This window comes from Pelodiscus sinensis, chromosome 10 (assembly GCF_049634645.1).
Source record: "Pelodiscus sinensis isolate JC-2024 chromosome 10, ASM4963464v1, whole genome shotgun sequence".
Taxonomy (NCBI): Eukaryota; Metazoa; Chordata; order Testudines; family Trionychidae; genus Pelodiscus; species Pelodiscus sinensis.
Window position 1 is genome coordinate 52,919,695 of NC_134720.1, and position 21,570 is coordinate 52,941,264.

The 21,570-nt window shown below is 53.7% G+C and overlaps 1 protein-coding gene across 1 annotated transcript in view; it reads right to left on the reverse strand.

Annotated features, from left to right (window-relative positions):
- Positions 1-21,570, reverse strand: part of P3H2 (prolyl 3-hydroxylase 2) — a 115,920-nt gene that overhangs the window by 16,074 nt on the left and 78,276 nt on the right. Inside the window, exons 2-7 of the mRNA XM_075938264.1 lie at positions 15,390-15,536; positions 12,523-12,712; positions 7,352-7,483; positions 4,157-4,299; positions 2,017-2,106; positions 370-410 (exon numbers count right to left, since the gene is read on the reverse strand). Of these exons, the coding sequence (XP_075794379.1) occupies positions 370-410; positions 2,017-2,106; positions 4,157-4,299; positions 7,352-7,483; positions 12,523-12,712; positions 15,390-15,536 (743 nt within the window). The remainder of the gene's footprint in view (positions 1-369; positions 411-2,016; positions 2,107-4,156; positions 4,300-7,351; positions 7,484-12,522; positions 12,713-15,389; positions 15,537-21,570) is intronic.

Genomic DNA, 21,570 nt, shown 5'->3' on the forward strand with positions numbered 1-21,570 from the left:
GTACCCTGTGCCCTGGGCATGCAGCTCGAGGGCTCAGGAGAGCTGGGCTGGTTGGGTAGCCTAGGACAAGTCACGTGGCCTGCCTCGGTTTCCCAAATCAGCACAGCATGGCTAGTCCCGCTCCCCTACTAGATTAGGCGCGGGGAGGTTTAGTTCAATGCTATGGGCGAGGCACTCGCGTCCACCCCCGACGGGCACTCCAGGGACGCCCATAGCTGGATGGGAAGGGACCCCTCGTGCCCAGAACTCCTGTGCTTGCAGGGACAGCTGGCGTTCATGACAGGCTGCGCTTGCTGTCCCCGCGGCGCCCACTGGCAGCCCCCGCGGGACCCCCAGAAAAGGCGGCTGGGCCTTGGATGGGCGACTGACCTGTGCTCGTCCTGCCGGGCGCCGGAGCTGCTCCAGTAACTCTGCAACGACAGGGGGCGGGGCTCTTTACACAGAACCATCCGAGAGAAAACCGATCGGGAGTCAAAACGACGCGGTTGGGTCTGAAACGCTCCCGGGGAAGGGAGGAAAACCGGCTCCTGGGCAGATGAGAACTGGGAGGGCATCTCCCAGGGATTGCTCCCTCGCTTTCACGCACACGCACACACGTCCGTGCACCCAGGACTCCCTCTCTCTCTCTTTCTCTCTCTCTCTCTCTCTCTCTCTCTCTCTCTCACACACACACACACGCACGCATGTCAGTACACTCAGGGCTCCCTCGCTTTCACACACACACACACACACACACACACACACACACACACACACGTCTGTGCACCCAGGGCTCTCTTGCTCACACATACACACACACACACGTGTCTGTGCACCCAAGGCTCCCTTGTTTTCACACACACACACACACACACACACACACACACACACACACACACACACACGTGTCTGTGCACCCAAGGCTCCCTTGTTTTCACACACACACACACACACACACACACACACACACACACACACACACACACACACACGTCTGTGCACGCAGGGCTCCCTCGCTTTCACACACACGTGCCTCTGTGCGCCCAGCTACGCCCGAAGATCCCTACAGGAAGGGCGAGCACAGCAGCCCCACAAGTCTCCTCACGACACCCTAGAGACGGGCCGAGAGGGAACCGGCGGGTCTCCCGGGGCAGGTGTGGGCGGGGCCTGGGGGTGGAAGGAGTCGAGCCGCTAGCGTGTCTACATCCGAGAGAGGGATCAGATCTTCGTACCTCCCTGCTCCGGCTCCCTCGGAACCCAACCGGTCCTGAATCAGGGGATTTGCTGGACCAGGGAGGTCCCCTGCCACCAGCCTCCTAGCCCGCTGTGTCTCCCTGCGGCTGCCTCCGCTCCAGCCCCACTTATGCCCTGCCCGATCTGAGCTCCTCAAGGCCCGGGCTCGCCAGCTGCTTCTGGCCCAGGCTGGGGCTCACCGGCCCCATTGCAGCCCCACCTGGCTAGATCTCCTGGGGATGGGGCTCCCCAGTCCTGTTGCCATGCGGGATGTTTGCTAATCTGCAAATCCGTTACTTCAGCTGCTTAAGAAGGCTGGTGCAGTGATTAATGCGCGTGCACGGCGCGGGGGAGATGTTCTCATCTCTGCCACAGCCTTCCTGTGCGCCCCTGGGCAACTTACTTAGCCGCTCTGTGCTGCCTCAGTTTCCCCCACAGTAAAACATGCCTAACTCCACTTCCCTACTAGACAAGACTGCAGGGCGGTTTCATTCCTTAATGTCTGTGAAGCACTCAGCCAAAACGATGTTGCTTGCCACAGAAAGGTCTGCGACTAGTTTGAAAAGGGGGCTATATTACATAACGTGAGAAAGCCAGCTGCTCAGGTGATGGGGCGTCTGGCTCTTTTAGGCACCGATAACACCAATAAATACTTAACTGGCTGTTCACAAACCGCTCTGAGACACGCCTCCCCCCTCGCCTCCCTCACGTGGCCTGGCTCGTGGGGCCGGAAAGCCAAAGCGGAACTGAGCGGCCACGTTTGGAAGAAACCTGCCACGGTGGTTAGAAGGAGTGCCACCTTACCGGCTCGGTGTATACGAACCCCAGACCAGTTGCTCCCATCTGCAGGAGGTCGGACTCCAGCTTGTACCGCCTCACAAACCTGGCAGCGTCCTGCAGGAGGCGAGAGAAGGGAGGAGGCAGAGTTAGGCTGGTCACAGCTGCGCCACGGCAGCGCAGTCGCTAGCCACCACGCGGGAAAGTTTCCCCATCCCCGTCCGATGGCGCGGTGCCTTGGGGGTGTAGCGATGTCTCTCGGGGGTGTGAATTTTTCATACCCCTCAGCAATGTAGCCAGGCCAAACTAAGTGTTCGGGTCGACCGGGCCTCAAGGCCTCTGCTTCCCCTCTGTCCGCGTGGGCAGGAGGAATCCCTGACAGACTGAGGCGCTGTGGAAACGGGGGGCAGATAGGTAGCGAATTCACACGCAGCTCCTGACCCAAGGTTAGCTCCCGCGCTCCTACCGACGAAGCCGGTCCCTCCCTTCCCCGGGCTAGCGTCAAAGGACCCCAGCACCGCGACTGGTGTCTGCCGCATCGCTTGCGGAAAACCTTCCCAGTCCACTAACGGCCCTCCCCGTCTGGGGTTCTCCTCGTGGGCCTTCTCTTTTGGAAATCACATCTAATCCCACGCACGTTCCCCTGAACCCGTGGTCTCCAGCCTTTGTAAGCCCCTCGTACGGCTACGGCTACGGCTACAATGCTCTGACCGTTGTAAGCCCCTCATACGGCTACGGCTACAATGCTCCGACCGTTGTAAGCCCCCTCGTACGGCTACGGCTACAATGCTCCGACCGTTGTAAGCCCCCTCGTACGGCTACGGCTACAATGCTCCGACCATTGTAAGCCCCTCGTACGGCTACGGCTACAATGCTCCGACCGTTGTAAGCCCCCTCGTACGGCTACGGCTACAATGCTCCGACCGTTGTAAGCCCCCTCGTACGGCTACGGCTACAATGCTCCGACCGTTGTAAGCCCCTCGTACGGCTACGGCTACAATGCTCCGACCGTTGTAAGCCCCCTCGTACGGCTACGGCTACAATGCTCCGACCTCGGTAAGCCCCTCGTACGGATACGGCTACAATGCTCCGACCGTTGTAAGCCCCCTCGTACGGCTACGGCTACAATGCTCCGACCTCGGTAAGCCCCTCGTACGGATACGGCTACAATGCTCCGACCGTTGTAAGCCCCCTCGTACGGCTACGGCTACAATGCTCCGACCGTTGTAAGCCCCCTCGTACGGCTACGGCTACAATGCTCCGACCGTTGTAAGCCCCCTCGTACGGCTACGGCTACAATGCTCCGACCGTTGTAAGCCCCCTCGTACGGCTACGGCTACAATGCTCCAACCGTTGTAAGCCCCCTCGTACGGATACGGCTACAATGCTCCGACCTTGGTAAGCCCCTCGTACGGCTACGGCTACAATGCTCCGACCGTTGTAAGCCCCCTCGTACGGCTACGGCTACAATGCTCCGACCGTTGTAAGCCCCCTCGTACGGCTACGGCTACAATGCTCCAACCGTTGTAAGCCCCCTCGTACGGATACGGCTACAATGCTCCGACCTTGGTAAGCCCCTCGTACGGATACGGCTACAATGCTCCGACCGTTGTAAGCCCCCTCGTACGGCTACGGCTACAATGCTCCGACCGTTGTAAGCCCCCTCGTACGGCTACGGCTACAATGCTCCGACCGTTGTAAGCCCCCTCGTACGGCTACGGCTACAATGCTCCGACCGTTGTAAGCCCCCTCGTACGGCTACGGCTACAATGCTCCAACCGTTGTAAGCCCCCTCGTACGGATACGGCTACAATGCTCCGACCTTGGTAAGCACGAGGTCACTTTTTGAATAAAAGTGCAATCAAGGAACTCCCTCAAACTCAAACACCCTTGTCCCGCCTCCCCTGCCCTACAGAATCCCCCTCCCTCCTGGCCCACACCCACACGTGGGCATCGCGTCCTCCCTGCTTGGTTGCCATTTGGCCAAGAACAGTCGCACCAGCCATTGGCATTAATCCAGTTTAACACCGACGTGACGCAGAGAACCACCCGGCCCTTCACCCTTTAACCGTCCCTCAACACTCGGAGACGGCTCAGTCCTTGCCGCCAACGTGCCAGGGGTCAGTCGCCGGGCTGTGCAGGGGGATTTCAGTACGTAAATTCTCACCTTTCTGGGCTTGACGTTTTCTGGGTTCACGGTCTCTTCCAACAGGCTCGTGTAATAATCCACGTTCTCCAGGACAGCTTCGTCGTCCGGGTGGAACAGGAGGTAGGACTTGGCACACTCCAGGGCTTTCACATACTCGCCAACTGCAAGGGAGCAGAGGTTGGGGGTGGCATGGAGGTTACGTCGCACAACTGATGTGCAGACTCAGGGGTCTCACAGGTCACTAGGAGCAGAGGCAAGAAAGGAGCCAGACGGAGACGGAATAATGAAACTTTTCACTCCGACTTTCACCCGATGGCCCCCCGGCGCGCGAGAGCCATTGGTGAAACAGCTCCACTGCAGCAGCTCCGCCTCATTGTCGCTATCTTACATAGAGGGAAACTGAGGCACGGGAGTGCACCTCCCCCCCCCCCCCCCCAGGCCAACCAGCAAATCAGAGACAGAGCTAGGACAGAAGCGCAGAATCAGCAGCAGACCACAATCCCCGAGAGAAAATAAGGGGGAGGAATTCAGTAAATGAGAGAAATAAGCAACCTCCCAAGTTTTTAGTAGGCGAGTGGCTCCCACACAGTGGTTCACGGACCTCTGGTGGTCCACAACGGTACTGCAGGGAGTCCACAGAAAGTTCAAAAATAAGACTCAGATATTTGCTTATTTTCCCTCTCTCACTCCCTTAGGATATTCCCCTCTAGGACTATAATTACTGGTGCTTTTTATCTATAGAAATATATATAGACAGAGCTATAAACAGGCCATTGTCTTATCTCACGTGTAGTTTTACTGTCGACAGACTGCAGTGAGAAACTGCTGAGCTGGAATTTAGTTTGCGTCCCTGAAGCAAAGTCTCAAAAAAGCACCCGGAGTGGTTCTCCCATTACAATAGGTCATTTCCCATGGAGGTCCTCTCCCTGTCTCCCGAGGGATGTTAAAATGCCTGCACTCAGGGAAAGGCGTAAGCGCTGGAAATGCCAGTGGTTCCATGTTTACCCACGGGATGGAAGGCGGCTCCCTGGGAGCCGGTGCATGCGGGAAGCCGGATTTTAAGACATCTTCCCCCCAACCCTCCCGCTGCGCTGTCTGCGATACAGAGGCAGCAGCACGGGGAGTGGGGGAGGGTGACGGGTAACCATTTACACTATCACATCCCTACTTTGCACCACTGCTGGAGACGAGCCACATCCACTGTGATTTAATTAGCTCTGAGGTCACACTCCCCTCGCTGCATCCTTCCCCCACCCCGGCTTTTTTTCTTTTTCTCTTCTGCATCTGAGGAAGCGAGTTGAAGCTCACGAAAGCTGATGCTGTAATAACCTAATATATGTGTGAGTGTAGCCCCCTTACTAAAGGTGCCTCTGCTTCTTCTCTGGGAAGACCCTGTGTGCTGCAATCTAGCCCCACAGACTACAGTTCCCACGAGCCCTGGAGGAAAACAGGAAGGAAGTGACTTTTGGTGGGGAGATCTGAGTCTCTCCAGGTGTGTGGAGGAAGACTCAGCAGCCTGTGGACTCTTCCCTCTGATTTTGGAGCAGAAAGGGAGCCAGGCTGCTGTGGAGGAGTTTGATCCAGTTCGGGAGCTGTTATGCTGCAGTTACAGACTGGGACAGGAGCCTTTGGAACTGGGATCTAGCTGGCTGCTTCCGATTGCTCTAGAGGGGAGGCCTTTTGGCTGGACTTGTGGCTAGACGCTACTCTGCATCCAGCACACAGAAGGAGACTGTGAGTAACTGGGCATCTTTGGAGAAATGCTGCCTGGGACAGACCTCAGAGATACGGACTAACTCTGGGTTCAAAGAGAGGCAGAGAGGCCAACCCAGTGAACCAGAGCTGCTGCATGGCTTGGACCCACATACACACGACCTACAGAGAACCTCCCTTACAGCTGTGGTTGTTCAAGCGCGCCCAGGCAAGCAAGAGTCTGGGATTCTGAGTCCAGGGGTGAGCACACTCTGGGGTGGGATCAATATTGGCAGTGCAAATGCCAGCTAGATAAGTTCCTTTTATTTCTGTGTACTTTGTTAATTGATGTTATTCACGGTTAATTTGTTAAATCCTGTTTCTTGAAGTTAAGTAAAGGTTGTTCATTCTAATGCAATCTATTAGATGTATGTTATTGATGATTTGTAATTGTTGTTCTGGAGTTAGATCCAGTTTATTGCGGGAATAAGTGTATTCCTGGAATAAGTGTATTCCTGGAGGTTCCCAAGGCTCACCAGTAAGTGTGTGCAGGGCCAGCCAGGCGGAGGCACTGCCATTGTATATTCTTTATGAGCAAGGGACTGCAGCAAGGGGGTGGATAGGTTTTCCCCAACCAAACAACATCACCACTGGGGTACTCAGGATCTCCTTTTATGTCAAGATCATCAGGCGCCCAGGCACACCTGTGAGTATGACCTGCTCCCGAGTAACCCGGGGAGGAAAAAGGGGGTTACATTAGTCTAAAGTGCCCCCGGACTCCTTTGTCACCCTAGAAGGGCACCCCAGAACTTCCTTCCTCTGATGGTTAGCAACCTGCACTTAATTTCGAGCCTCAACTTGTTGATGGCCAGTTTATATTCACTTATTCTTGTGTCTGCATTGGGGCCTCACTGAAACATGCCTCCCTCCCTGGCATTCACCCCTCTGATGTATTCAAAGAGGACGATCACCTCTCCCTTGTGGTTAGGACAGTAGTTCCCAACCGCTGCTCCGCAGACCCTTGGTGGTCCGCAACGGTACCGTCGGGGGTCCGCAGAAAGTTGAAAATAGAAATGAAAATAAATGTAACGTGTATAAAAACACTTCTACTCCTTCATACGCCGACTTTTTTTGGGGAAAAAAATCCTGTTGTGAAGAGCGGGAAGCAATGTCGTTTGAAGGACGTGCTGGTTGCCAGCACGGCGCCTCAGCCTGAAAGTTTCTCGGTCCGCGCTGCATCCCGTGCGGGCTGAGGGACGTGGCTCGGGACACGGCGCAGGCTGAGAGATGCGCAGGTGGCAGGCACAGATAGATTATTTGGGGTGTACAATTTTAATCGATTGAAAAGGGTCCATAGGCATGAAGAGGTTGGGAGCTTCTAGGTTGGGCCAAGCAAGGCAAGCTCTCTGAGACGCCTTTCTCAAGCTAGCCAGTGCTGTGAGGTTGCAATGGCGCCCCCCAGTGACCCACAGAGTAACACGACCAAACGAGGGCTGTTCGAGGGGGGGAGCCCCGCCTTACCTCGGTAATAGGCAAACTGCAAGTAGTCATAGTGGAGGGGAAGGTAGTTCTCGATGGGTGACAAACGCCCGGGGCGAGTGGCAAGTTCTCGGACGCACTCATGTGCACACACCAGGATCTGCATGTAGTGATCTGCAAGGCAGAGAGAGATGGCAGCGTCTGTGCTCAGAAGGCTGACGATCAGCTCTTGAGAGACCAGCTCCGCTGGGTTTACGGAGACTGACTTTCCTACATTGGGTTCGGGTCACAAGGAATCAAAGACACAGGGTCCCCAGGCAGTAAGCTGCTGAAAAGCCTCCGCAACGTCCAGAAACGCGTTCACCACAGCCCACATCTGGGCCTGCTGCCATATTGCTTTTACCAGGACTCATAAGTAAACTGAGGTACCCAGCATCCGGCAGGAAGCTACTCTGAAACACACCTTGGTTGCGGATAGTCTGATGTTTTACTCCATGTTAATTTCCAAAGGAGTTAGTTTTGCACCTGTGGGGAGGAGAAACTATAAAAGCTACTGGTTGGGTCTAAAGCCAAGGCAAAGACACCTCAACGCACATGCCACGGGCCTCAAGAGAGAGCGTTGCCATGGGAATTAACGAAAGCGGTCTGCCTACGAGGCGCAAAACGAAACCGAGGGACATCGGGAGGGATATCCAAGAGGTGAAAGACTTTTGAAGGCATCTACCCAAGAGTTTCTCAATCTTTTTTTTTATAAAGTACCCCTTTAAAAAAAATTGTAAGTACTCCCGGTATCTAGTTTTCAGACACGCACATTTTTTTTTCTACCATTTGTTTAAACAACATAATTGTAGCCGGGCGGGTGATGAAATTTTGGGGTGTGAGAAGTACAAAAATAATAAAGCGCTGTAAAACGTAACACAAAAATTCAGTGTTCTCCACATTTCCGTTGTGTTGACGTACCCCCCAGACTTCTCTGAGTACCCCTAAGGGTAGTCGTCCCACTGGTTGAGAAACACTGCTCTAGCCCATTAAACTGCTCCCGACTGCATATTTTCCAGTGGTGTGTTCAATTCCGAATGTGTTGCCATTCCTGATTTGTGTCCATTTATCCTTTGTCGCAGAGGCTGTCTGGTTTGGCCAAGATCCATGGCCGAGGGGCATGGCTGGCACGTGATGGCAGAGATAACATGAGAGGATGTGCGGATGTATGAGTCCCTGATGTGGCGGCTGACATGGTTAGGTCTTGGGATGGTGTCGCTAACCCTATAAACTACAACATTGGGAATGGTAACACACAGAAACCTGGAGGGGAACATTTTAACCTGTCTGGTGACTCACTCATGGATTTAAAAGTAGCCAAACTTCTACAAAGGAATCTCACCAGCCAATTACAAAGAGAACAGAATTGACCTTCATATACAAAGTTGACACTGTTTCCCTGGGCTTGAACAAAGACACTTACTGGATAGCACATTATAAAACCAACTTTCTGTGCATTTAACATCTCATTTACGTCAGAGTGAAGTAAATTAGCCCGCTCAATTAGCCTCATTAGCACCAGTCCTACAACTGACAGATACTTTCTTTTCCCTTTCCTTTTTCTGTTATAATTTCTGGGTTCCTGTTATTTCCAATCCAGCTTCCAGCTCATCTGAAGAAGTAGGTTTTGCCCACAAAAGCTCATAATACTAGATACATATTTTTTAGCCTCTAAGGTGCCACAGGACTACTCATTTTTAAAGTTACCGATTAACACGGCGACCCCTCTAGGATCTATTAGAGAGTCTTGACTTACGCATAGCCTCTGACTTCCAGTGTTCACTTTCATCCCCTACAAAGGAATATTTTCTCGTTGGAGTGCGCTTTCCAAAAGAGTCTAAGAACTGAATCTTGGATCCTTTCTTTACTGCGGCAGCATAACGCACAATACGAGACACGTACAGAGCAAGTGACGTTCTGGGATTAATACTGGGATTAGTAACCAGTAACGCTGGGAAGTTCAATGCAACCATGCAAGCCAAACCCTGTGATGGGATATACGTACTGCTAATACCACGAAAGGCACAACAGGGGGATGCTATTGGCGCACCGCCAATGTTCATCACTTCTTCAAGATGACAAATCTCTCAGGTTAATTAACCTGAATAGCAAGCAACTGCCATAAGAAGATTTCTAAGAGGTGAAAGCACACAGCACGGGTGCTGGGCCAGCTGTAGCATCTATAAGCCAAAGCGGACATCTGATTCCACTCTGGGACCCCTTCTGCGGTGTACTTGCAAATCAACTTTGCTTGCTGCGCCTCTGTATGCAATTAAAACCTTTAAGGGCCCAACATGGGTTTGCAATAAAACATGCTGTCTGCTCCCCAGAACTGCCGGCGTTGGGACGTTGCACTGAAATCACACGGGAACGCAGAACAGTCTCTCTTTTGCCCTGGGGATTCAAAGAACTGGTAGGGTGAGAGAAGGAGAAAGACCCTCCCCATGCTCCCCTTGAACACTAGAGCCGGGGGGGGGGGGGGGGAGGCTAGTCGATTTTGCGTGCTCCAGCCCCATGGGAGGATGGTGGTGGGGCTGGAGTACCAGGCAGGCTCCACAACGTGAGGGCGGAGGGCGGTGAGCCTCCAGGCAAGCTACATCTGGCCTCTGGGCCTTAGCTTCCCTGACCCTGCCCAACCTACCAGTAGCATCCTGCATCTAAAGGTTAGCAGCAAACCCTACTATTGATCATCACGGACATGTCGTGCTTCCTCTCGGTGCTCTCAAAGCATCCTTCAGAACTTTAGTCTAGAATGCAGGAATCTCCACCCACCATTGAAATGCAGCCGTCTCTGGGGTGGAGCGTGGCAGCACCCTAACAGACAGAAGGACTACGAAATAGCTCAAACACCGATTTGAGGAAAGGACCCACGAAATCGAATGCTGAGAGTCCCCCGTTGGCACTGCACTCCTAAGTCTTTAACTCCCTGGGGGGGGTCCAAAGAGGCTGGAGAGAGGCTGTTCTCAGTGGGGGCAGAAAGAGGAGCAATGGTCTCAAGTGGCAGTGGGGGAGGTCTCGGTTGGTGATTAGGAAAAAACTATTTCCCTAGGCGGGTGGGGAAGCGCTGGGATGGGTTCCCTAGAATGTACATTAGTGTAATTCTATTGATGGATGGAGCTGGGGGGGGGGGGGGAAGAGGGGAATCACCTCCCTCACATACAGATCCAGAATCTTTTACAGAATCTTTTCTTCTCGCATGACCAACTATTAAGGCCAATCTGCTGCCTCCCTCCAAAAACGATCAATACATAATCCAAGAGTCTGCCCTCATGTGCTAGTTGTTTCCAGTCTCAATTAGGCTCTTGACTTCATGGCAGCAAACGAGTTTCAACACAAATAACAACTAATCTGCATTTGAATGGAAACATCTTCCATAGCAACAGCAGAAAAACAGTCCCCGGAAGACCCTGCCGGGCCAAGTGCAGCTATATAACCCTGCTGAGGCCGAAGGGGCACAAATATATCCTTATGCTTTCCCTGATGGCTAATTAGAGGCAATCTGCTTTATGGAGACCGGGTTTCCACTTCACCCGGCCTTGCTCAGGGTCACACAGGCAAATCAAAGGTCAACAGAGCAGCCGTTTCAATTCCTGGCACAGATTTCGAATCTCTAGTCATTCTTGGTTACTGGGCTGTTATTAAAGCATCTACCCTACCTTCTGGTCAGCACCCCACCTTTGCAGACAATGAGCTGTTCCGAATACAACCTTGATTATCCCATCTGGCAGCATCCATCCCTCCGTAGCTACCTGTCTGAGGTGTGCTGAGCCTGTTAAGTGTCCCCACCTGTCCTGCGACCCAGCTGGGGACCCTCCCCGTCTCTGGGTGGGGGGCAGGTATGCAGAAGGTAGGATGGCCGTGTGGGTATCAGTACAGGACTGGCAGCCAGGAGGTCCGTGCTCCCTGCTTGACCCCGCCAACGGCTCCCTGGCTGATCCCAGGCGAGCTGCTGCCACCGTTTGCCCTTCTGTAGCTCTTCCCAGCTGAGGGATCTTTACACAAAGCCCCTCTCCCCAGCGAGAAGAACGACCAGTCCATGTATGAAGTGGGGGAAACTGAGGCAAAGTCCAGCTGCTGTCACTCCCTGGGTTGTGAACATGCTAACCTGCCGCCGGAGCCGTGCCGCTCCCAGATCCCGCCTCCTGTGTGCACCCTCCAGCTCAGGCCTTTCAGCTCAGCAAGCGCCCTGGTGATGGAGACCTGAGCTCTAGCTAGCATCCAGATCCAGCCCTTCCAGACGTCGGAGCGTCGGGGCTCAGCCTGTGACAGCCACAGGCACAGAGGTGACATCTGGATGCCGATTTGTCACGGTTTTCAGGAATGAACTTGGACTCCTGTCTGAACCGGTTCGGGAACGGCCCTTCAATCGGCCTCGCCCAGGCGGTTTCACGGTGGAGCTGGACACGTGTATGACTGAGGTCATGTGACAGGGCTGCCCCCAACAGCAGGGGACAGACTGGCCTGGCCTCCCTGAGCCAAGACGTCCCTTCCGTCCTGTGCCCTTCTGCACAGTGTCCTCGATAGGGATGCGACGGGCGAACCCGTAGCGGCTGGAGCAGCTCCCTGCCTGCTGCGTGTGGGGGGTGCTCCAGCCCGGCTGAAGCAGCCCCTGTCCGCAGTGGGCCCAGCCTGGGCATCCCCTCTTTAATCAGTTAAACGTTACGTTTAACCGGTTAACCAATTACACGGGATTTTACGTCCCCGGTGCTCGACCGTCTCTGGGACCTCTTAGCCTCATGAAAACGCTAGTGCCCTGCCACATGGCGCACTGATAAAGTAAATGCCAACGTCCCCATTGGGAAGAGGGGGAAACTGAGGCAGGGCGAGGCCTGATTTTCAGAAAGGTAGCGCACCCACGACACCAGCTGTGGTCAATGAAAATTGCAGGGACTCAGCACCTCTGAAAAAGCCCCATCAGTCCCTCCCTGCAAGTCCGCTGATGAGATCACCGCGGATTCGGGATTTCAACGCCCGGGTCCCAGCCCGGCGTGCTGCGGTTCGAAGCTTGCTGGCTTCACAGTTCAACACAGCTCGTTACCGCTCCTGAAGGGAAGCTGCTTTGCCCAGTTCAGCAAAGGGGCTAACGTTTGTAGCTTAACACCCCCCCAGAGCCACGGCGCACATAAGTCACGTGCCCCGAGGAACGCTGGGGGTGGGGGAGTTAGAGACCTCACCTGCAATTGCTTCGTAGAGGCCAGCCTGGTACTCCAGGTACTCGTACTCCTCGAACCGCTGTGGCCCCTCGCACAGGGCCCGGCACTCCACGTCTGCCGTGTAGTAGCCCTTCAGGGCTCGCTCCATGCGCTTGATGGCCGGCACATACTCCTCCTCGTCGTAGTGCTTCACCCCGGCGCTGTAGTCCTCCTGCAAAGCAGCCAGGCGGGCGTGTTAGACAGCAGGGGAACCAGCCCACCACATGCCCAGAGACACGGGCAGGGAGCCCGGCAGCGAGGCCCCAGGTACCCATGGGCACAATGTGGATGTTTGCAAGGCGGCAGGGCCACGGTCCCCGAGCACACAACTGGGGAGACGTAGGACCGAGGCTGTGCAGTCACTCGCAGAGGACACACACAGGAACATAAAAACATAAAAGCGGCCAGACGGGGTCAGACCAAAGGTCCATCTAGCCCATAGTGGCTGATGCCAGGTGTCCCAGAGGGTGGGAACACAACAGGAAACCATCATGGGATCCCTCCCCTGTCACCCATTCTCAGCCTCTGACAAACAGAGGCTAGAGACACCATCCTGGATAATTGCCATTGATGGACCTAACCTCCATGAATTTACCTATCGCTTTTTTGAACCCTGTTAAAGTCCTGGTCTTCACAACATCCTCTAGCAAGGAGTTCCACAGGTTAACTAGGCACTGCAGGAAGAAAAACTTCCTTTTGTTTGTTTTAAACCTGCTATCTATTCATTTCATTTGGTGACCCCTAGGCTACGTCTAGACTGCAAGCCTCTTTCGAAAGAGGCTTTTTCGAAAGTATCTTTTGAAAAAGCCTCTTTCGAAAAAGAGCGTCTAGACTGCAACCAGTACTTTCAAAAAAGCAAGCCGCTTTTTCGAAAGAAAGCACCCAGGCAGTCGGGATACTCTCTTTCGAAAACGCCCTGTTTGCATTCAAGAACGACTTTTTTTGAAAGAGCACTTTCGAAAAAAGGCGTTCTTCCTCGTGAAATTAGGTTTACCGCCGTTGAAAGAAAAGCTGCGTTCTTTTGATTTAATTTCGAAAGAACGCGGCTGTAGTCTAGACGCAAGTGAAGTTTTTTCGGAAAAAGGCTACTTTTCTCGAAAAAACCCTTGAGTCTGGACACAGCCCTAGTTCTTAGGTTATGGGAACAAGTCAATAATTGTTCCTCATTCACTTTTTCCACATCTGTCATGATTTTATAGACCTCTATCCTATCCCAGCTCAGTCTCCTCTTTTGTAAGCTGAAAGGTCCCAGTATTTTTAATCTCTCTTCATATGGGATCCGTTCTAAACCCCTCATCATTTTTGTTGCCCTTTTCTGAACCGTTTCCAATGCCAAGAGATCTTTTTTGCGATGAGGGAACCACATCTGTACGCAGTATTCCAGATGTGGGTGTCCTATGGTTTTATATAGCGGCAATACGATATTCTCTGTCTTAGTCTCTGTTCCTTCTTTAATGATTCCCAACATTCGGTTTGCTGGGGTTTGACTGCCACTGCCCAGTCAAAGGCGATTCTGAAAGATTTGCTCTCCCCATTGAACCTTTGCAAGAGAACATTGCTGACTCCATTGCCAGCCAGGGCTCAGCCCTGAGAAACTGACAGCCGATGCTCTGCCTCGAATGAACACAGAGAAAACAGAGCCCTGCCTAAACACGTATGTCAGCAATACAGTGTGCAGCAGGTGCCAGAATGGACGTGTAAATTAACGCTCAATGGCCGTGTTGACTAACCGAGACATCGTGGGTATCTCTCGGGGTAGCCTTGTAGCTTTAAGCAATGCAATGTGCCTCAGTGTACCTTACCAGCCATCCGTTTTGCATTGCAGAAAGGAACAGCCTAGTGCTGTTGATAAAAACTTATTCAGCAGGATGTTTGTGTTTGTTATTAATGTTAAAGCCGGGATAGACCAAAAGGGTTTATTTGCCACTACTGTCGCACTTCTAAAGTTTGGATGGTTTTCTTCTTTAATGTAAAAGCGTAAACACTTTTTTTGTCCTAAATCTGGTTTTTACAAAAGCAGCTATGTCATTTTTGTTTGTCTAAGTGCAAGATATAAAGATGTGTGTTAAAACGTAAATGGAAAAGCCACCCCAAACCAAATGTGCTAAAAAAAAAAGCCAAATGTAAAGGCGCCAGAAAATTGCTGCATGCCCCTATGAAAAGGCAAATAAAAAGCAGTTAACGACACTAAAAAATAAAGCAAACACCTATCAATTAAAACAAAACAGCTGTGATATAAAGAAAAAAACCTAAAAAAACACGCACTCGACAAACGGCAATTAATTACAGCATCACAACGTAAAGCTGACTAATCCCAATTAAAAAACACGGCTATAAAAAGGAGCTGATTTGCCACAGGTTTGCGGTTCTGTCTCGCCCAAATTCTATTGGTTTGGACCAATGCCTTAAAGCCGCACTTCTCTTTCTCCGTAATCAATCTGGTTAGCTGCCAAAAAAAATCCAAAACAGAGAGGAAGCAAGAGCGAGCGAGCGTGTGTGTAAGCATACGCTAGCTGCTTCTCTATTGCATTGTGTGGCGCCTTTTCCCCTAAAAAAATTCCCTGTGCTTCTTCCAAGCATAACATCGACCATGCATAGGATACTGCTGCAGCCAGGCAGGTGCCACGGGGTGGAAATTGACAGATGCTGCCTTTTTAAGGCCTGTCACCGCCACGGCTGAAGGTAGAAGGCTCGTGTGCGGATATTCTCCTTAGGTCACCACAACATAGTAACACTCTCCACGGCAGCTTGGCCAGCCGCCTGTTACTTTCCTCTGGCCCAGAATCTCTTCCCCACACTGGCTTGACCCCTGACACATGCTCTCAACTCCTCTGGTTTCCCACACTCACCATGTGTGGCTTGGCCTCCCGATCGACCAGCTGGACCTTCCCTGCCGTGGTTTTGTAGTTCTCGATGTCCTGCTGCGTTTCCAGGTGCTCGGGGTTGGCCATGAAGAAAGTGTGAGCTGCATCGGCGGCCTCCTCCAGCTGGTTCAGCTAGAACAAGGGAAGAAACACCCGGCTGGTCAGGGCCCTGCTACGACTCGCCAGAACGGCTCTCGGGATAAAGCCAGGCACCACGCTCAAGACGTCCTTTGCCCCCTGCCGCTCCCCAGTGGTCCAGGGGTAGCTGGGGCCAAGCCACCAGCTGCTGCTCAACACAGGGAAGAAATCTTGCTCTTTGGTCTGCTCTGTGAGTGCAGCAAAGGCCGAAAGCCGGGACTGGAAAGGGACCAGCCGCAGAAGAGATGAAGATGAAGCAATGAGGGAAATCGAGGAAAAATCGAGCCTGCAGAATGAAGCAAGTGATGTCAATGCCAGAGCCTGCCTGGCACCGTGCAGCAAGGAGACTGGGAGTCTATTCCCATTTGCCTGTGTGACCTTGGGCCAGTCACTTGGCTTTGGTGTGACTCAGTTTCCCTATGTCTACAATGGGACAGCAGCTCCTTCAGAGGGGGGTGGAGACATGGAGCGGCAGTCACGGCTGCTTTGTGCCGCGGTAACTCCTGCGTGGAGCCAGTAAGTGCATGCAGCCTGGTGCCGAGATTCATCACGCCTGCACCACCACCACCACGCCCCCCCACGGGGTGTGGAACCCAAACCCCAGGGAACGTGTGGCAGGCGTCCAGGAGAGTGAGGGGCGGGAGGAAAAGCAGGAGAGAAAGACCAGCCCCCCTCCCGGTCTAGCCCCCTTCACCTCCCAGATCTGAGTCCCCATGGCAGCCCTGCGCCGGGAGGGAACATCATAAGAACATCAGAGTGGCCGGGCTGGGTCAGACCAAAGGCCCATCCAGTCCAGTGTCCTGTCTGCCCCCAGTGGCCAATGCCAGATGCCCCCAGTGGAAGTGAACACAACAGGGAATCATCAAGTGATCCCTCCCCTGCCATCCATCTCCACCCTCTGACAGACAGAGGCTGGGGACACCATTCCTTACCCATCCTGGCTAATAGCCATTAATGGACTTAACCTCCATGAATGTATCTAGTTCTCTTTTAAACCCTGTTTTCGTCCTAGCCTGCACAACATCCTCAGGCAAGGAGTTCCACAGGTTGACTGTGCATGGTGTAAAGAAGAACATCCCGCTGGGAACATGCCCTGCCGCCAAAGGCAGGGCACCAGGCTCTCCCAATGGCAGACGGGTCAGTACTACCAACCAGCGTCCTCTGCAGTGAATGCCACCGAGTGACGTACCTCCGGACTGATATTGGCAGGCACGGAGCGAGCACCAGGGCTGCCCAGGCTGAATGCTGGTCGACAGCAGAGCTGGACTCTCAGGGCCCGACTCTCCGGCATCGGGTGCCAGAGCCCAGCCCGAGGCCCACACGGCACTGGACCTCGGGGGTGGTTTCACCGACACTCCCGTGTCCGACACGGGCCTTCACCCTTTACGTGAGGGCCAGGGGCGGGTGCACTGCAGTGAGGGAGCAGGACAGGGTGGGCCTTGCCCCAAACTGCCCTTATTGGCTGAGCCCCAGAGCCGGGGAGAAAATGGCCGCCACTGGATACGCTCTGTCTGTCGGAGTCAACCAGAAAGTCCCTGGGGACTCGCCAGCCACGGGGCCTGTGGCATCTACCCTGAAACCTCCCTCAGCACAGATCCCTCAGCGACTGCCCCCCCACGAGGCCATGGCGTTCTCCTAACATAGCCTGTGCCGGGAGATCGAGGAAGACCCCAGGAGAGCTGCCCCCGCTGAGCAGACGAGGCGTCACGCCTGGGGGGCTGCGTCGAACGGGGGGGAGGGGAGCACAAGGGAGCAGGGGGAGGGTCCGAGAAGCGTTCTACGCAGCAGTTCCCGCGCCCCAGCCGCCCAGCCGCTGCCGTGCGGCTTTCAGGCATCCCCGGGAGGGGCTGGGGAGAAGAGATTTCACCTGCACAGCCCCCGAGTCCGTTACTGGACATCACCTCACTGAAATGCCCCCTGCCCGTGCGTGGCACCAGGAGGCAGGTCCCAGCCAGGCTGGTGCACGCGTGGGAAGTTAGTCGTGCTGACAAGCGCTTGACGGAGACCCGGCCGTGGCCTGGCTGGCTCCCAAGGGAAGTTGTTCACCCCCGAGAGAGAACCAGAGCCACGGGGGACGTCAGCCAGGCCAGAGCCCCCAAAGCAGCGCCAAGGCACAGTGTGCGAACAGGAACCGCAGGCCACTTGGCCGGCCCCGCGGCTGGGGGAAACCACACTGGTTTGGGCCTGTCTGCTGCTCGGATTCCCAGGCCAGACAATCCCCGCGAGGGGGAGGGAAGGGCCTTTGGTCGCCCATGCTGTGGCTCCGCATGGAGGCCAGAGGCTTTCAAACTAGGGGTTGCAACCCAGCCCTGGGGTGCTGCCTTATCTGGTAGGCTGCACAGTGTGTCTGGGCAGCACTTCCTGCCAGCCTAGAGGAGGTGGGCTGGGTCTCTCTAGCCTAATGGTTAAGGCAGCAGCCTTTGGAGCCCGGGAGTGTGGGTTCAAGGCCCATGTGGGTCATGCCCCAAACATGGCTGCTGTGGCCTGTCTTTGTGGTGCAGTGGGGGAAACCTGACTGCTCAGAAGACAATATAAGATCACCCAGGAGATGCCCAATGGGGCTGTGTCCATATTGCAAAGCAACAGGACTTGAACACTGGGGCCCAGCTTGGCTCCAGTGCTCCATGCCATGGGCTCCTGGGTTGGAGGATTTGGGTGGGTCAGGGTCAAACCCAAGTTGGAACCCTGGTCTGATCTGACACAGTCCCACAGACATACTGGAGGCTGCATCCGCACTGTGGCAAGGTACCCCACGGTATGGCAGACAAGTCAGCTGACTGTGCCTCAGGTTTTCAAACCTGCGCCCCTACACTCTGCCCGGCCTGGTGAGAGGGAGGGAGGATGGAGGGAGCCGGGGCGGGGCCTCAGAGAAAAGGCACAAAGGAGGCAGGGCCAGGAAATTTGGGTTGTAGGTAAATTCTGGATTGCACTTAAATTCAAAAAAAGTGATCTTGTGCTTCAAAAGGCTATCTCCCCCTGCTGAGAGATCTCTCTTGGTCTTAGCTGTGACTGTGGTCTAGGTGCCACTGTGGTCTAGGTGCCACTGCATGGGACAGTGACCCACACAAGGTGTGCAGGTTACACAGTCACATTTCTATATGGCCGGGTTGTTCTCTTGCCCTGACTCAGCCGAAGTCCACTGGCAGGGCCGATTCCCAGCAGAGCCAGTCTGGGCCTGGCGGCGAAAGAGCATGCCTGATTGCCTTTGAAAAGAAAACGCGAGCCCGGCAGAGGACAAGTCAAAACAGGCTCCAGCGTTGTCCTTTGAACAACACCGCGCCCCGGCACAGCGATGCCCAGAGGAACTCCAACAATGTGCCCTGTGCAAACTCCAGAATACTTTTGGCCTTAACCCTCTAGTGACAACCTGGGCGGGAAACCGAGGCTGGCTCTGCTCTTCCTGCAAAAGCAACAGTGCCCCCTCCCCCCAACCTGGGTATTCAACCCACACTGAATTCAAAGTCTGAACTTACACTGCAGCACGAGAGAGAGAGAGGACCCATTTTACAGGTGGGAAAAATAAGGCTCAGGGAAGGAATGTGATCTGCCCAAAGTCACATTATAAACAGGTGGTAATGCCAAGAACTGAGCTCAGATATCCTAGCTCGAAGTCTGCCATAGACCCGAGCCATGAGGAGTACATCTACACTGGAATAAAACGCCTGCTACCCAGCTGACTCAGACATCCGGGGCCCAGGCGGTGAGGCTGTAAAACTGTAGTGTAGACATTTACACTCTGGCTGAAACAGGGTTCTGGTACCACCGGGTCCCAGTGCTCAGGTTCCAGCCCAAACCTGAATCTCTGTGCTACAATTTTCCATCCTCCCAGCTGGAGCCCCATAAACCAGAGCCAGCTGAGCAAGGCTAGCTGCAGGGGGGTTAATTGCTGCAACACACCAGCGCGTCTCTATGGAAGAATGTTTTTAACCTGGACAAAACAGCAGGGTATCCGGAATCTTGCTAGATTGCCAGCATCGGCCCTGATCTCACATAATTATGCTGCAGAAGAGCCTGTACTGATTTCTACCCATCAGCTTCACCCGCATCAGCATCGTTCCCGGACAACAGACAAGTCCCACTTCACCTCTCCAAAGAGGAGGTCAGCTGTGCCCAGGTCTGAACTCGAAACATAATATCGGCGCGCCTCTCTTTCACGTTATCTGCTTCTGAAAAAGTCAAGTAGCCTTAGAAACCAGGCCCTGATACGTTTCTACTTGTCTTGGAGTGTTTCAATAGGAGCAGATAAACACATTCCAAACTGGTAAGCTAGTCTCCGAAGCCAGGGTTCTGATGGATTACGAAACACGCTGCCGTCTGCTGCCAAATTTGGTTTTGCGTTGAAAAGAACACTTGGACTCAGGAGAACTGGGTTCCGTTCCTGGCTCCGTCACAGACTCACTGTGTGGCCTCAGGCAGGTCACTCAGGGTACGTCTACACAGTGGGGCTAAACTCGAAATACGCCATGCAACTTCAGCGACGCTAATTGCATAGCTTAGGTCAAAATAGTTTATTTCGAATTTGGGCACGTCTACACAGCGCTTATTTCAACACAGCGCACTCTTCCTCCGACTTTCCTTTCTCCTCATACAACCTTACTCTTGATTGGACCTCTTTTCTTATGCCTGTATATTTATACCTGCCTCTGGAATTTCCATTACATGCATCTGGTGAAGTGGGTCTTTGCCCATGAAAGTTTATGGTCCAATACATCTGTTAGTTTATAAAGTGCCACAGGACTTCTCGTCAGGATGAAAGGCATTCAATTTCACACCAAACAGGCTACTTGTCCATAAGCACATGACACACAATTTAACTCCTTGAGCTCAGATTGCTTCTGCCATAGGATTCCCCAACCTCTCCGATCTTTTATTTCGATGCATGGTCACGTGTGCCTGGCCGAATTCATCCATGTTCTGGACTTCAAAACCCAGCTGGGAACAAGAGAGAGAAGAGAAAAAAAAATCCCAAAGCCATCTGTCTCTTGAAACTTGGAGAGAGTCACAATTCTCCAACTGCACCTGAAGAATTTGGTCTTTTTTTTTTTTTGGTAAAGGCCATGGCACAGCTGATCGCGGTGTGCACAACGGGGGTATTAAGTCCACGAGTACTTCTGTCCTGTCAATTTATAACAGATCTAATTTCCTCTCCTATCCGCGCCCGTGAAACGCACTTCACGTTCCACACAGACCTCTTCTCTGCGAGAAAAGTTGGGTGAGCCGAACACAAACAAATCAAACACTTCCCCCCACTTCATAGCTTTCAAACGCATAAATACACTGCTCCTTTCTCCTCCCACCCCTGCCCTGCCCTGGTACTTCAAAAAACTGTTTGAAAGTTAGAGAACGCTCGCAAGAAGGAATGTGCATTGACCACTGGCCCCAGCTAACTTCATTCTCCCAGCCACAGCTAGAGAGAGAGAGAGAAAGCAGATGATCATACTCAGCAGCGAGTGACTGCCCACCCTCATCAGGCCTCCAAATGTGAAAATCCATTTCTCTCCCAGCAAGCTTGTCGATTTGCCGTTCCGAACACAGGGTTCTGCACACACCCTGCGTACACAGGAGGTTCTCACCTTAAAAGGGTTTGCCACATTTCTTTTTCCTCATTGCCTTCCACACACCTAGGGTTCCCTAGGGAGGGGGTGGAATCTCCATCCCTAGAGGTTTCGAAGCCCTGGCTGGGTTGGTTGAGTTGGGTTGGTCCTGCTTTGGGCAGGGGGCTGGACTCGATGGCTCCTGAGGTCTCCTTCAGCCCTCGGCTTCCATGTCCACTCACCATGACAGAAGCACAAACCGTATGACTCATTGGAGGCCACCAACATTTGCTTGGATGGATTCGTCCCTCCCCCACAGGTAATCCACCTCCAGCTGGCCTTGGAGGTTCCCTCTTTAAACAGTTTCAGTGTGTCTGCCACAGCGCTCTCTTAGTCGGTGGGCGCACGACGCAGCAACGTTTGGGAACTGGCTCGGGAGACTGATGGCGAGAGGGGAGGCTTGGCGGGGGGGCTCACTGGACAGGCAAATGGTA